The 14,738-nt window shown below is 33.1% G+C and overlaps 1 protein-coding gene across 11 annotated transcripts in view; it reads left to right on the top strand.

The window, feature by feature from the left end:
• FGD4 (FYVE, RhoGEF and PH domain containing 4) overlaps positions 1-14,738 on the top strand; it is a 253,013-nt gene that overhangs the window by 213,851 nt on the left and 24,424 nt on the right. For 6 of the 11 annotated variants that reach the window (XM_072654332.1, XM_072654338.1, XM_072654337.1 and 3 more), the window contains one exon: positions 431-608. In XM_072654332.1, the coding sequence (XP_072510433.1) occupies positions 431-608 (178 nt within the window). Of the gene's footprint in view, positions 1-430; positions 909-7,695; positions 7,829-9,539; positions 9,674-14,738 lie in introns of those variants that run through there. The other 5 variants (XR_011977110.1, XR_011977111.1, XR_011977109.1 and 2 more) reach the window with 3 other exon arrangements.

Raw genomic sequence — 14,738 nt, 5'->3', positions numbered from 1 at the left:
CTCTAACAAAAATGGTATAGAGTATTTGAGGGACTATCAATATGTATGTATGGTTGAAGTCACCTTATGAGAGCAGAAGAGAAAGACTTGTGAATCAGGCACTGAATTCAGTGAGGAAGTAAGGAGCATGTCCTGGAGGTCTGTAGAAAGCAGCTACTAGAATTTTGATTGGGTGATAGATATATAGATTGAATGAACTTCAGAGGAGAAGAGATTACTGAGAGATGGTGACAAAGGGTATACCTGAAAGAGTCAATATATGATTATCTGTGTATACATATTATATATCATATATTACAAAAACATATTAAATGTGTATATAAAATTTTCTTTCTGTTCATAAAACAAATTTGTTGAGGGGGTAGGATTTGACTTATTTCTCTATCTTTATCACGTTCTCTTCTAAATCTTAATGGCATTTTGCTCTTAGGATGTCAGAGCCCAAGCAACCATTCCACTCCTAGGCTACACAGTGGATGACACACCAAGGAGTGCTGACCTTCCGCACAGTTTCAAACTGACCCAGTCTAAGTCTGTGCACAGCTTTTCTGCAGACAGTGAGGAATTGAAGCAGAAATGGCTGAAAATCATCCACTTAGCTGTCAAAGGTGAGACACCAGAGTATGCAAATGAACTACAAGTCACTGAAAATGATCATCCTGGACTGAAAGGAAAGCCAGAGTGCTGAATTACAGTTGTCCTTTTCTTGGGGGTGTGGGGGCAGGGTTGGGTGCAGCTGTGTGAAGAAGCAAATGAAGAAAAAAACCCCCAGAAAATCAGACATTCCCAACAACCCTACACCTTTTAGCACTTTATGTTAAAAATACAGGTTCATAAGCAAATTTGGGTGTGGGAGAGGAAGGGGTGCAGTAAGAACAGACTATTTTCTTAAACATATATATCATTAATGAAGTTGCTGTAGATTCATTTCACTGATAACTTTTTTTTAATGTGAAAAATGAAACATCTTTAGGAACTCTGTCTTGAACATTTACTATTTGTGTTTGTCTTAAAGAAAATGGCATTTGATTCTCTTGTTGTTAGGTTAAAATGTGCCACAGGGTCTTGTTGTTATATTCTTTGCTCATGTAGGGTTTCTGACCATTTGAAAGATATACCTCCATATTGCCAAAATAGCTATGTAGTGAAAAATACAGGGAAAGTTTAGTTTAATGCACACACTTTATCGAAGTTAGTATCTAAAGCTATTTACACACGTTGTGTATGTTAAGGTATTTTCTTATAGAAAAAATTCAAAAAGACAAATTACATTGACTTTTAGACTTTCAATTTACCAAGAATAAAATGCTAATTGTTTTTCTTTTAAAAATGTATTATTCAAATAAGAAAAAGAAGCAGAAGTATAAGGATTTATATATGTATAATATCAAATAGACTGTACTTTGACTTCATGGTTTTAGGATATTTGTCCATTATTTATATTTAAAAAAACAAAGCATGTTTTATCTTGTAATTAATCAAAGTATTCTAAAGAATGTTTTGACAGTTTATGGCATGTAACAAATTAGTGAATTCCAACTCTATTTTAAGACCATTAATTTTTCTTTTATGTTCTGAGCCTATTTAAAAACAGTGCCTCTATTTGAAGGTGCTAATATTACATATTTAAATATAGGGTGTAGGTTTGATTAATAATGCTTTTGTCTCCATTCTTTTGAGATAAGATAAATTAACATTTTGATCACTGGGACACTCAGAGTATTTAAAATATTTCATTTTTATAATCATATGAATGTTAAAGTAAGTAGTAATATCAACTACTTGTAAGGATTCTCTTTCCTTTCACTGGTATCTGAAAACATTCTCTCTGTGGGAAAGCTGAGTTAGGACTTGGGGACACTACTTGTTAAACTTTTTCTTTGTAGCAAAAATTTTTCAATAAGATTTTTCACTTGTTTTCTATAGGCACATTTAAATGTAGAATATTTAATACACACATGATATATTCACGTATCAATCTATTCATCCCATCTCTACTATTTAACAAGTACCAATTATGCATAAATCGCTGTGTTTATCGTAGCACAATTTCACTTGAATTTCCTAGTGTTGTTAAATAAGTTTTAGACAACTAATACAATTTCCATTGTCAGGAAAAGTACAATTTTCTAAAATATTAAAATCTGTGTAAAATATGTCAATGAAAACTTTCATTGTCCAAAATCTAGAAAGCTCATTTCTTTCTGAGATCAATATTCCAAGAAAGAAAGAGAAAACTTCATTTTTGAAAAGATTTTATTTTAATTTACAGATTTGGGGAAGGTTAGAAAGGGATGTGACACAATCTTTTGGTGTTTTTTTTTTTTTTAACTGGAGATTTCAGGTTTTTAAAATGATGTCTCTGCTTAGACACTGTTCTTTTGTCTTCCTCCAAAGACAGCAGAAAACCCAACTCTTTCACTTATTGACGCAATATAGTTCTTGTGATCAAAATGTCATTATCTCAGGTTGAGCCATTTCTCAAGTTACATTTATTTCTTTGATTGTCTGTTTATTCCTAATATGTGACTGCTAAAAACGTATAGACCTTCTGGATCTAATATGACCATGGAGGATTACAAATGAAGAGAATGACAAAACCTTTACCCAAATTTTTAGACTGTTAGAGCTGGAACTCAAGCCTATTTTAATAGGATATTGTTTTTTTTCCTTTTTATGTACAGTGCAAACCAGCTATGAAAATCAAATATTCAGAGCCAAAAAACATGACAGTAAACCTCCAAACCCTGTAGAAATCAGAGAGCAAACTAAATAGAAATTTGATGTTGTCTTTCTATTGTGGACTCTTTTAAAATGTTTTTGGGAGGGGCAAGAATGTGCTTGGTATGAATAGTAAGCAATATTTAATGCTGATGAATGTTTGCCTAAAAATGATATAAAAAAAATGAGAATGGTTCTAAGGGGAGGAAAGATGGTATGTGTGTGGGTCCCTGAAGATTCTGTGGTCCAAATATGGCTCTGTGTACCTGATGGCTTTTGAAAAGGATTTAAAAGGCACCTCTATAATATTATTTCTTCCAAAAACAAAACAAAAAGCCCAATTGTCTCACTTTTTGGCTCAACACATTGGTAGCAACAAAAACCCCATTTTTTTAAAAACAGATTTTATTTATACAATATGCTACAGATTTAAAAATTATGATGCTATTTTCATTTTCATAAATCAGAAGTGATCCTAGGAAAGACTTTGTGTGATAAGAATTACTTCCTTCTCCCTCCTTACAAAGGAAAGCACTATTTTGTGTTTCTTTCTCCTTTTAGGAAAGAATACGTTAACTATCTTATTTGATCAATGAAACGGAGTTTTTTTAGATACCTTTATATGTAGTGAAGGTCCTACAGTTGTGTTTCATTTTCAGTACTATTGTGGACTTCTGGTGTTAACTAACAGTGATCAATGGCTATCCTATTAGAAGCAGTATCCTGTCTCAGGCTTAATCAAATATTTTCTTTTTCTTGTTGCTTTCTGAATTATCTCTGTCTTCTTCAGTCCATCCTCCCCCAGAAACCAAAAAAAATGACTGAGTTCATAAAATCTACTGTTCATTATAGTAAAACAATCTAGTTCTTTTTTGTTTCTGCTTTTGATTTTCTTAAATTTATTTGAAGTTTTAAACATTGTACATCGTGCACATTTATATATCCAGCTTACTCATGGACATGCCAGCAGTCACTTTCAACATCACAAGTGTGGTCTGCAAGTCATCTCATTCTTCAGAGTAGGCATTTACAGTGAAAACTTGAATACAAAAGTATCTGCCCAAAAGGGGTGTGTATGTCTCCTTTCTCCAGCTTAGAGTTAATGCAGCACTTCACATTACTGTTCTTTATATTCCATTCATGAAATCAATTATTTAAAAAATTTTAAAGGATACAGATAATTAAATACTTTATTATTTCAAAAATGTGATAACTACTGTTTCTAATTATATTTCATAATCAGAAAGTTAGAGCGGGAAAGAGATATTAACTTCTTATAGAAGCAAAGTATTAAAAGAAATCCTATCTACCCCTAAGTAGATTAGTTCAAAGATACATATGAGGTGATAAAGAAGGCTTTTTTTTATTTTTATATTTTAAAGAAACTACAGACCTCCTGGTACTGCAGGGTTTTTGAAAAATCTTTCATGCTTTCTGAAAAATTTGTAAATGTTAAAATAATGCTGCCAATACAATATTCTATTGTTTTCTTGCTGCTGTCATGATCCTGAGGATTTATGTGCAAAAGTGGTTGGTTTGGGTTTTTTTAAACCTTAGTGTGTTCCTCTCCTATGTTGCTTATTCTCAGCTTTCAGTGTTCCTGTCTAGATTTTACCTTATGTTGGGGGAAAGGCAGGACTGAAGGTAAGTATTTAGGTGGAGAAAAGACCCTGGTTTCTCTAAAAATCCTTGCTTATATAACACTGAAGAAAATATATAGAAATAAAACTTATTACATGAAGCATTTTCATTATGTTAATAGATATGAGATTATATGTAAATATTATATATGTAAGTATAAATATGCAATAATCTGTATAGCCAGTCAAAATGAACTAAGACATTGTCTTAAAATTTTTTCCCCTAATTTTTGTATTCTTCAAGAATGTATTCAGTTTAGGAAGGGTAATTTGACTTAGCTTTTCTTATCCTTGGATCTTTTGTAACATGCCTTATGGATAGCAGTCTGTCATGTTTCTTCTTCATTTTTGTCCCATATCTATATCTGTAGGATCATTTAATGAACTCAAATTAATTTTTGTCTTTGAGTATGTCTCTAAATTCTACACTAAGACAAATATTTTTAAAATTCCTTAAGTGAATTCATTTTTGTGTGCACTAAAACATTCATACTATCTTCCACAGATGAAAATTAAATTATTTACCATGGGAACATTTCTTTCACACTGTTAAACATGTTACATTATTGTTTACATGAATTTTTAAAATCATTTATTCTTGTGCATTCATTTCACGTCTATAATGTCAATATGATTTTGCACTCTTAACAAGGTGGTGGGAGAGAACAAGGAGACTGGGAAAGATAGGAATAGATAGATCAGAATATGGACAGAGGAAACAGTGCTCATCCCAAGATCCAAGCAATTGTTAGCTTTATATTATTACTATGAAATTTGGGTCAGTGGGGAGGAAATACACAAAGTATTAAGGTGAAAAAAAGTAAGTGCATATACTTACCAAAGGAGCAAAGTTTGGGTGCTTTTTGTAAGATCAGCATGCAGATTCTTCACACACACACACACACACACACACACACACACACACACACATACATCAATTTATGCCAGGTGTCATATTTTCATCCTGTTTTTTAATTGGTGTTTTCCTAAAGAATTTAACCCTTTGGACATTCTACTCAGCTTACTGTGCTGGAAGTCAGCAATATCAGTACATTTCCATTATTTTCCTTGCCTAAAGATTTGGTGAAATAAAATATTCTCACAAATTCTCTTGTGCATTTGCTTTCCTTCACCTCATGAACAAAATGGCACAGTTTCTATGAAATATTTTTATTTCTTAGTAAATAATCATTGTAGTCTTGTTTGTAAAATGTGAAATTGGCAAACATCACAATTGCATTACTTAAATTATGATGCCAAAAAAATACATATTTTGGGATGGGAGGAATCAGAATGACCTCATCTGCAAAGGATCATTTACTCTGAAGGAATGGTAACTGTCATACACATTATATGGATATAAAAAAATGTATCATTGGGGGCCACCATTCATTGTCAAAACAATCATGTCCTTAGATAAAACACCTTTTTACCAAATTAGCATTTCATTCTGTGTGTAAGTAAAGCATTGACTGATATTCTTGAAAAGGGTATGTTCTCAAATTCCATATTTAATTCAGATGTTTAATAGTGCATGTGAAAAATAAATTTTAAGATCTATGAATGTAAAATACTGGCAAATATTGTACATAATCTGTAACATATGTATATTTGGTCATAAAGGATGAGAATTAGAAACATTGTATAATTAAGCACTTTAATTCCTGTTCAATATTAAAAATTTGTATCTTGTAAATAAAGTCATCATTTAATCACTACTGCTGTGTATAACGTAATTTCAGCCTTGATTTTATATTCTTTTTGTTTGTTTGTTTCCCTATAAAGTAGTATGGTAACGCGCCTCAGGTACAGATGGTTTTCATTATTCTTGTACAATACTCTTAGGAAAACTGAGTGTTTTTTGTTAACACCATTGCCTGTAATCCCTCCTTCACAGCAAGGCCAGAGATCCAGGTTTTATTGCTGTATACTTTGTGGAGTTCCTGGGCTTCCACACAATGTGTATTTATCTAAAACGCAGCAACTTTTTTGGAGTATTTTATCCTGAAGCCTTAGCAATTTTAGGTGTACATTCTAAAATTTAAATAAGATTATAGTATAGAGTACAGTGATTTTCAGGATGATTTCATGAGTAGGTAAGACACATTTTTTATTATCAGGCCTTTTGGAAATACATTAACTTTTTCATACCACTGAGTGCTCATTATTAATTTACTATTAATAGTTACAATTTGGTAACTATACCTAAGTAAAATCACACAGGATAAACAAGCATTATAATTGACTGTCATCTGGTACTATTTGACAATGGCAGTATGACTTGTTTGGCTATACCTAAAAGGAATGTTGTTTTTTTAAAATACATTTTCACCTTAGTCATGTTGCATAGAATTAAAATGAATGGGAGAAATCATATAACAAACCAAAATATAACACAAAAGAAAGTGGTCTACTTCATTCTGTGATCCAGTTGCATAGTTCTTTCTCTGGATGTGGAAGGTGTTTTGCCTCAAGAGTCCATTGGGAATTTTTTAAGTCCTTGCATTACAATGAAGTACTAAGTCTACCAGAAAAATTCTTCACATCCTGTGGTTGTTGCTGTGTACAAAGTTCTCCTGGTTCTGCTCCTTTTACTCAGCATCAGATCATATAAGTCTTTCCAGGCCTCTCTGAAGTCTTCCTGTTCATCATTTCTTATAGCACAATACTATTCCATTACATTCATATACCACAATTTATTCAGCCATTTCCCAATTTATGGGCATCCCCTTGATTTCCAGTTTTTGGCCATCACAAAGAGAACTGCTATAAATATTTTTGTACATGTGGGACCTTTCCCATTTTTATGATCTCTTGGGGATACAGCCTAAAGAGAATGTTTTTTAATTTCTACTTGCTTTAATACCAAAGTGTAAATGTATTAGGCAATATTTATCGTATCACTAGTTTGCCTCTCATTTAGGTGATGCTTAGTCTAATAACTCATTTTTACAGTCCCTTTAAAGCACTTTTCTTAGAATAATCTTATGATCTATGTAGTACATTTTTCACAGTTCAATAACCAAAGTTTATTAAGTACATATTATGTGCTAGGCAGATAGAAATACAGAAGGTGAAATGTCACCGCTCCCGAGGACCTTAAATTCTGTTGGAAAGATGCAGCATTTATATAAAAGATGCAACATACAAAAAAATTGGGGGAATATACTAGTATCAGGAAAGGCCTTTGGTAGAGGGTGGCACTTGAGCTGAATCTTGGAGAGAATCTTGGAATTCAAAAAGCAAAAGCAAGGAAGGAGCATGTGCAGAGGCACAGTGACAAAAAAAAAAAAAGTATTGTGTCATATTGAATAGTTTTTATTTTTTCCTAAAGGCAATGGGAAACCACCAAAGTTTTCCAAAGGGGAGTGCATTTGTCAGTCTTGTGCTTTAGGAATGTCAAATTCGTGGCTGCCTGTAATGAACTGGTTAAAATGGAGAGAAACTGGATGCAAGGAGATCATTTGGTAAGCTCTTGTAGCCTATAGAAGAACCTGGATGAGATGGGTTGTGGTGTTAGTAGAGAGAAGAGGACAAATGTAAAAAATCTTATGCGGGTTGGAAATTGGTTAGATATGGAGTGTGAGAATGAAGGTTCAAGGATGACTAGATTGTGAACCTGGCTTAACAATGGTAAAACCCTCAACAGAAATAAGAAGGGTTTGTTTTAGGGGAAAAGTTTATGAAGTCTGTTTTAGACTTGTTGAGTTTGCTATGTCTGTGGGACATCCAGATGGAAATGTCTCCAGGCAGCGAAAAGATGTGGAACTGGAGCTAAAAAGAGATTTAAGGTACTTATGTAGATTCAGAAGTCATCTGCATTAAGGTGAACTGAGAAGTCTTGATCAGGCAAGAAGGAGGAGATCAAGAATAAAGAATATCACAGAAAAATATGGAAAAAGTCTAACAAGTATCCAGAAGGAAAAAAGTGGTCAACAGTGTCATGCTGCATGATGAAGCCCATTAGATTTAGTAATTTAGAAACCACTGGTGACTTTATAATAGTTTGACAGATTACAAGAGGCTAAGAAATGAGTAGAAGGTAAGAAAGAGGAAAAAAAATGCAGTTTTTTCTAGTAGCCTAGCTCTGAGAGGATAGTATCTAATATTAGATAATATAGCTAATAAGATAATATCAGATCTTTATTGTCAAAATTCTAACAAATATATGTATTTTGGTTTTGTTTTTTTAAAGGATAGGGTTAGATCTAGCCATATTTGCAAGTAGCTGGAAAGGATCCAGACAATTTAAGAAAGATTGAAAACAGTGAGAGGGAAAGGAGAGAAGTGATTGAAAGGGCAATCTGTCAAAACATTGGGAAGAAATAATTCCTCTTCCAAGACTGGAGACATCCAAGACTGGAACAAAGGAATGTGTGCAAGAAGATATGGTGCAATAGGAAGGGATCTAACCCTAAAAATGTGCTCCAATTCTAACCTTAGCCCTAGCTCTAAATGCGCTCCAATTCTAACTCCAATTCTATATTCTTTCCCAATAAGAGGCTATTAAATAAGTGTGATAATATAAATATTTCTGCTTGTCCATTCTTGCCTTAAAAATCCTGACTTTGTCATTGATTAATTCACACATTTGTCCCTGGGAAGCTTTTTTAAAACTCAGAAAATAAATACTTTGTTTAATTGCTGACATTAGTGCTGATTGATGGTTCCAAAATTATGCAACTTATATTAAAAAAAAAGTTTTATGTATGTTCAGCCACTGGTTACAGTGGAAGCTTGGTTTAAGAAAAAATAGTACACAGACAAATATACAATTCCTGGGGGTCTCAGGAAATTAGAGACCTTTCACTCCTAATGTCTTTATTGCAGAAAAGTAATGTCTTCAACAGGTCTCTAAAACTCATGTTTTGAGAAATGGAGACCACGTCAAGTGTAACCTAAATCCAGGAAATGGACTTCATCTAGAGATATTCTGTAGTCCAGGATGTGATTTCAGTCACTTGTTTTAGTTGTTAGTTTAGCCAATAGTAAGAGTTTATTTTTTTAATTGCTTATAGAACAGAGGTGAACTACAATATTCCTTCAGGAGGGCCAGATATTCTAGAATAATAAGTGAAACTTAAACATATTATCATTCTCACAACATTTCATTTAATAATGAGTATTAACATACTTTAATATCCTGTGACGTGTATATTTAAAATTCTCTATTTTCAGATTATACATACTTACTTCTCAAATACATTTGCGTGATTGTCATTCATCCCGACTGTGGTGTTACCCCAAGGCTGTGACCTGAATCCTCTTCTATTGCCTCTCTGCATACTCAGTGACCTCATCAGTTTGCACAGGTTTAAATTCCATCTCTATATACATAACTGCTAAAACTAGATATGTAATCCTTGTTTTTCTCTGAAGTTCAAATCACACATTAGAAATTACCTGTTGAACATTTTAAAGTAAACGTCCCAAAGGCATGTTAAACACATATTCACAGCATTATCCAGTCTTCCCAGGAGTTCCTGCCAAAAAAATTAATCTTTATTACACTCACCAGGGTCTTTGAGTTTCTTAAACACTATGCTACTGAATTTTATTTTGCTTCTGTATGTTTTGTACCTAATCTGTTGCTGGGCCATCTCTAGTCATCTTGACTTCTGTCTTCTCGCTAGACTCCACTGACTCTGGAGGAGAGAGTGAGACCTGTAATTTTGCCAGCTATGCCTCACTTAAATCCAATTCACTTGCAATTGATGACATCACTCTCATGATATCATTGGTCCTCTTCAAGAATGAGCAAGCAAAAATCTGTGAAGAGTAGGAGCTGCTCTCTGGGGAGTTTTTGGTTGATTTAATGATTAATTTGGGCAATACTTCTTTCTTCTTCCTCTTCCCTTTCTCCCTTCCCCTTTTATCACTTTCCTCCTCATCCTTCTTTTCCTTCATCCTCTGCCTCCTCCTTCTCTTTTTCCTCTTCTTCTATTCCTCCTCTTTCTCCTTCTAATTCTTTCCCTCTGTCCATGTGGTAAGTCATACCCTTACATGTGGGTACTCTGTTCAAAGGAATATAATTTTTGGTCCCTTATATTTTGTAAGATATCTTACGGTTAGAGGGCTAGATATTTTTTTTTCAGTTTAACATTTATCTTATAATTTTTTTTCAAAAAGCTTGGAAAATTATCTCTTCTTGCACAATTTTTGTTTTTGATTTCTTGAAATATAGCTCTGAAAAAACAGCATGGAAAAAGCTCATTGTGATTCAAATGGATCTATGCCTTTAAACCCAAATCACTGTGGCTTTCACTGAATGATCAATAATAGGTCCAAGGCCAAGCCTTGCTCATTGTTTGGGTATAAATAGTAAGTGGTTTCTGTTCTGAAACTCTGAGGGTCTTCCCCTTCCAGACTGACTCTTTTGTGAAGACACACTAGGTCATCTTTTGTCTCAATTCTTACCTAGCCCTTAATCTTGAATGGGTGTTGCCTCAGGCAAACTGAGACTTGGAAAAGAACTTAATTTAAAAAGACCAAGGTCATCCACTCCATCCTGGGCCATTGCCAGTCATCTCGACTTTTGTCTTACCAATGGACTTAGATGATCCTGGAGGAGAGAGTGAGGCTAATGACTTTTCGCAGCTTGGCCTCACTTAAATCCAGTGCACATATCCTTGTGATATCATTGATCTTTGAGTATTGAGGATGAACAAGAGCAAAAACCACCACTACCTAAGCTCTTCTACTTACTGACCTCTCTTTTTACCAGTAACAAATCATTTTAATGATTCCTCTTTTGTAATTTAATTAGAGATCTGGTACTGCTATGCCTCTTTCTTTCCTACTTTTTAAAGTTTTCATTAGTTTGACCTACTCATGAGTAATATTTTCCCATACAGACCATCTCTATTTCAGCAAAGAGTATTTTATAGTTGGAGTCACTTAGTTCCTTTGTGTGATTTGGTAGATATATCCTAAATAATTTATAACTTCTATAGTTATTTTAAATGGATTTTCTCTTTCTAGCTCTTCTGATATCAGCTCTGCTGATAATTTATGTAGATTTATTTTATATCCTACAACTTTGCTGAACTTGTTTCAATTAATTTTTGGTTGGCCCTTTAGAGTTTTCTAAATAAACCATCATATTATTTGCAAAAGGAGATAATTTTGCTTCTTCTTTGCCTATATGTATTCCCTTGATTTCTTTCTTGTGTTATTGTGATAGCTAACATAGGATTCTGTTAAGTAAATGGGCAACCTGTTATTGTAGTCTTCTAACTTGTTTCCATTACATATAAAGTTTTTTTCCTATATTTAGCTAGATATTATTTACTGTATAAAGGATAGTTTCATTTATTCCCATGCTTCTATGCTAACAGAAAGGGGGAGATGAATTTTGTCAAAAAAAAAAAAGCCTTTTCTGCATCTATTGATATGATTGTGTAGTTTTAAAAATTATTTATGTAATTCATTTAATTTTTTAAAAATATATTGTCTTCCTTATATGGAACCAACTCTGAATCATTGGTACAAATCCAACCTGGTGATAGATTATAATTTTTCTTTTACTTTGTAGCCTGTTTGCTAATATTTTATGTAAAATTTTCAGGTCAATATTCATTAGCGATACTGAACAATGGTTTACATTTTTTTAAAGTTTTTACTCATTCTCTATAGTCAATTTTGTTAATATGTAACTGGGGAAAATAATTTCAAATGATTTTCTTTTTTCCTTTTCAATTGTTATAAATTTGCCTTTTTTTTAAAAAATGTGAACAATCTAAGGACAAATTGAGAACAAAAGAAAAACAAAACCCTTCTTAGAAAAATGAATTATTAGGCTTCACAAATAGCTGAGGAAAGAAGGAAAGGGGAAAGATATACCCAACTGAATGCAGAATTCCAGAGAATAGCAAGGAGAGATAGAAATGAGCAAAGTAAAAAAATAGAATGGGGAAGAGGAAATCTCTTCAAGAAAATGAGGTATCAAGATAAAGTTTCATGCAAAAAAATTGGCATGATAAAAGACAAAAATTAGAAGCAGAAAAGATTAAGAAGGGGCAGCAAGAATACACAAAAGAACTATACAAGAAAGATCTTAATATCACAAATAACCACAATGGTATGAGCTAGAGGTAGACATCCTGGAGAATGAAGTCAAGTGGGCCTTAGGTCGTATTGCTAACAATAAGGCAAGTAGAGGTCATGGGCTTCCAGCTGAGCTATTTAAAGCCCTAGATGATGATGCCATTAGTGCTGTACTCAATATGCCAGATAATTTGGAAAACACACCAGTAGCCACTGGATTGGAAAAGATCAGTTTATGTCCCAATCCTAAAGAAGGGCAATGCCAATGAATGTTTAAATTACTGAACAATTGCACTCATTGGCACACATGCCAGCAAAGTTATGTTTAAGATTCTGCAAGCTAGGCTTTGGTAATATGTGAACCAAGAATTACCAGAAGGAGCAGACTGGGTTTTTGAAGAGGCAAAGGAACTAGAGACCAAGTTGACAACATTCACTGGATTATGGATAAATCAAGTTCTATAAAAAAGTTCTATAAAGAGTTCTATAAAAAAAAAAAAATCTGCTTCTGCTTCATTGACTAAACTAGGGATGGGGAACCTGCAAGGCTGGAGTCTCTCAGGTGAGGCCCTTTGACTGAATCCAAAATTCACAGAACAGAATTTCTTTTGTGAAATTTGGATTCAGTCAAAAGGGCCACATTTGAGGACCTAGAGGGCCATGTGTGACCTCAAGGACACAAGTTCCCCACTAAAGTCTTTGACTGTGTGGATCAAAACAAAATGTATCAAGTCTTCAAAGAGATAGGAGTATCAGATCATCTTGTCTCCTGAGGAACCTGTATGCAGACCAAGAAGCAACAGTTAGCACTGAACATGGAACAACTGATTGGCTTAAGAATGAAAAAGGAATATGACAAGGATGCATGTGGTCACCTTATTTAACTCAGGGGTTCTTAAACTTTTTCCACTCACAACCCCTTTTAACCTGAGAAATTTTTATGTGACCCCAGATGTATAGGTATATAAAAAGATGTATAGGTATACCAACTAAACATTTACTGATAATAAATCATAAAGAAATTTATTTTAAAACAATTCTTTGGTATGCTTATAATTTTACCATTTATTTAAAAAGATGAAATTAAATTTGGATACTAATGAGATGGATATGCTTGTTTATTTTTTACAAAAAGAATTAAATCCTGGTGTAATTTTTGACACTGCAGGACATAAAGTATCTTCAACATTTTTCAGAGTTCATTGATATTTTGATTTTATAATTGTCAGTGTGGAGAATGCTGCATAAATACATAGTAAAAAATGGTAAAAATGTGTGTAAGGCCATTTCAGAAATTGTTGGAAATTCTGTTCTAATCCCAAGCCAAATTCATTCAACAACTTTTTTTTTTAGGAAACTCAAATTTTAAACCTATGTCACTTGATAACTTAGCAATTTCTTCTTGAATTTTTAATGGCAGATGACTGATTTTTTTTTTACTTCAGTGGAGTATAGTTTATGAACCCAACTTAGGTTTCTAGAATCAAAATTTGAAGGGAAGTATTTCTGAAACTGTATCTCCAGGCATTTCTGATGATCAGTTATAATTCTTACAATTAAATCTTTGGGAAGGTTATTTTCAATTATAAAATCATCTGTAGCTGTAAACATTTCTGAAGAATTGTTTTCCAACCTATGCTTTAATATCTTAACTTTTTTAAGGAAAATTTTCAATTTTATCTTTTAACATAAATATGTTACCATTTTTTCCTTGAAGCAACATATTTAATTAATTGAGTTTTTAAAATATCTGCCAAGTAACAGTTTTGAAAGCCATGTCATGATGAAAAAAATTAACAAAATTGGATTTCTGCTCAGTCAAAAATATAACATCTTTCACTTTCAATAATCTGTTTAAACTTCACCCTCTTGAGAGCCACCTTACCTCTGTATGTAATAATAAACTTTTGTAATCAGAGCCCATTTCTTTCCAAAAGTTTGAAAACAAAAGGCTATTAAGGGCACAGCTTTTATTGAAGTTAATGATTTTGATAATATCTCAAAGCACATCTGACTCTGGTGATATTTGTTTTTTTGGCTACAAGTGCCTCCTGTTGGATCATTCAGTAAATAAAAGTGATATGTTCATTGTCACCAGCTTTAGCTTTTGCCACAGATCCAACATTCTTGTTCACTATAACTCCAGTACCATCTATTCAGACCTCAATGGTTTTTCCATTATAAACCTTCATTTGTATAAATTTCATATCTCTTGTGTGCCTTTCCAAAGAGTGACAAAACAATAATTCCTCCATGCTTCTTTCCTAAGCACATCTTATAAACATGTAAGATAAACATAACAGTTGTTAATGTACAGTTATACCAGTAGTT

The sequence above is a fragment of the Notamacropus eugenii genome, chromosome 3 (assembly GCF_028372415.1).
Source record: "Notamacropus eugenii isolate mMacEug1 chromosome 3, mMacEug1.pri_v2, whole genome shotgun sequence".
Lineage (NCBI taxonomy): Eukaryota > Metazoa > Chordata > Mammalia > Diprotodontia > Macropodidae > Notamacropus > Notamacropus eugenii.
Note: the sequence above shows the minus strand (reverse complement) of the source record. Positions and strands in the feature narration are given on the sequence as shown.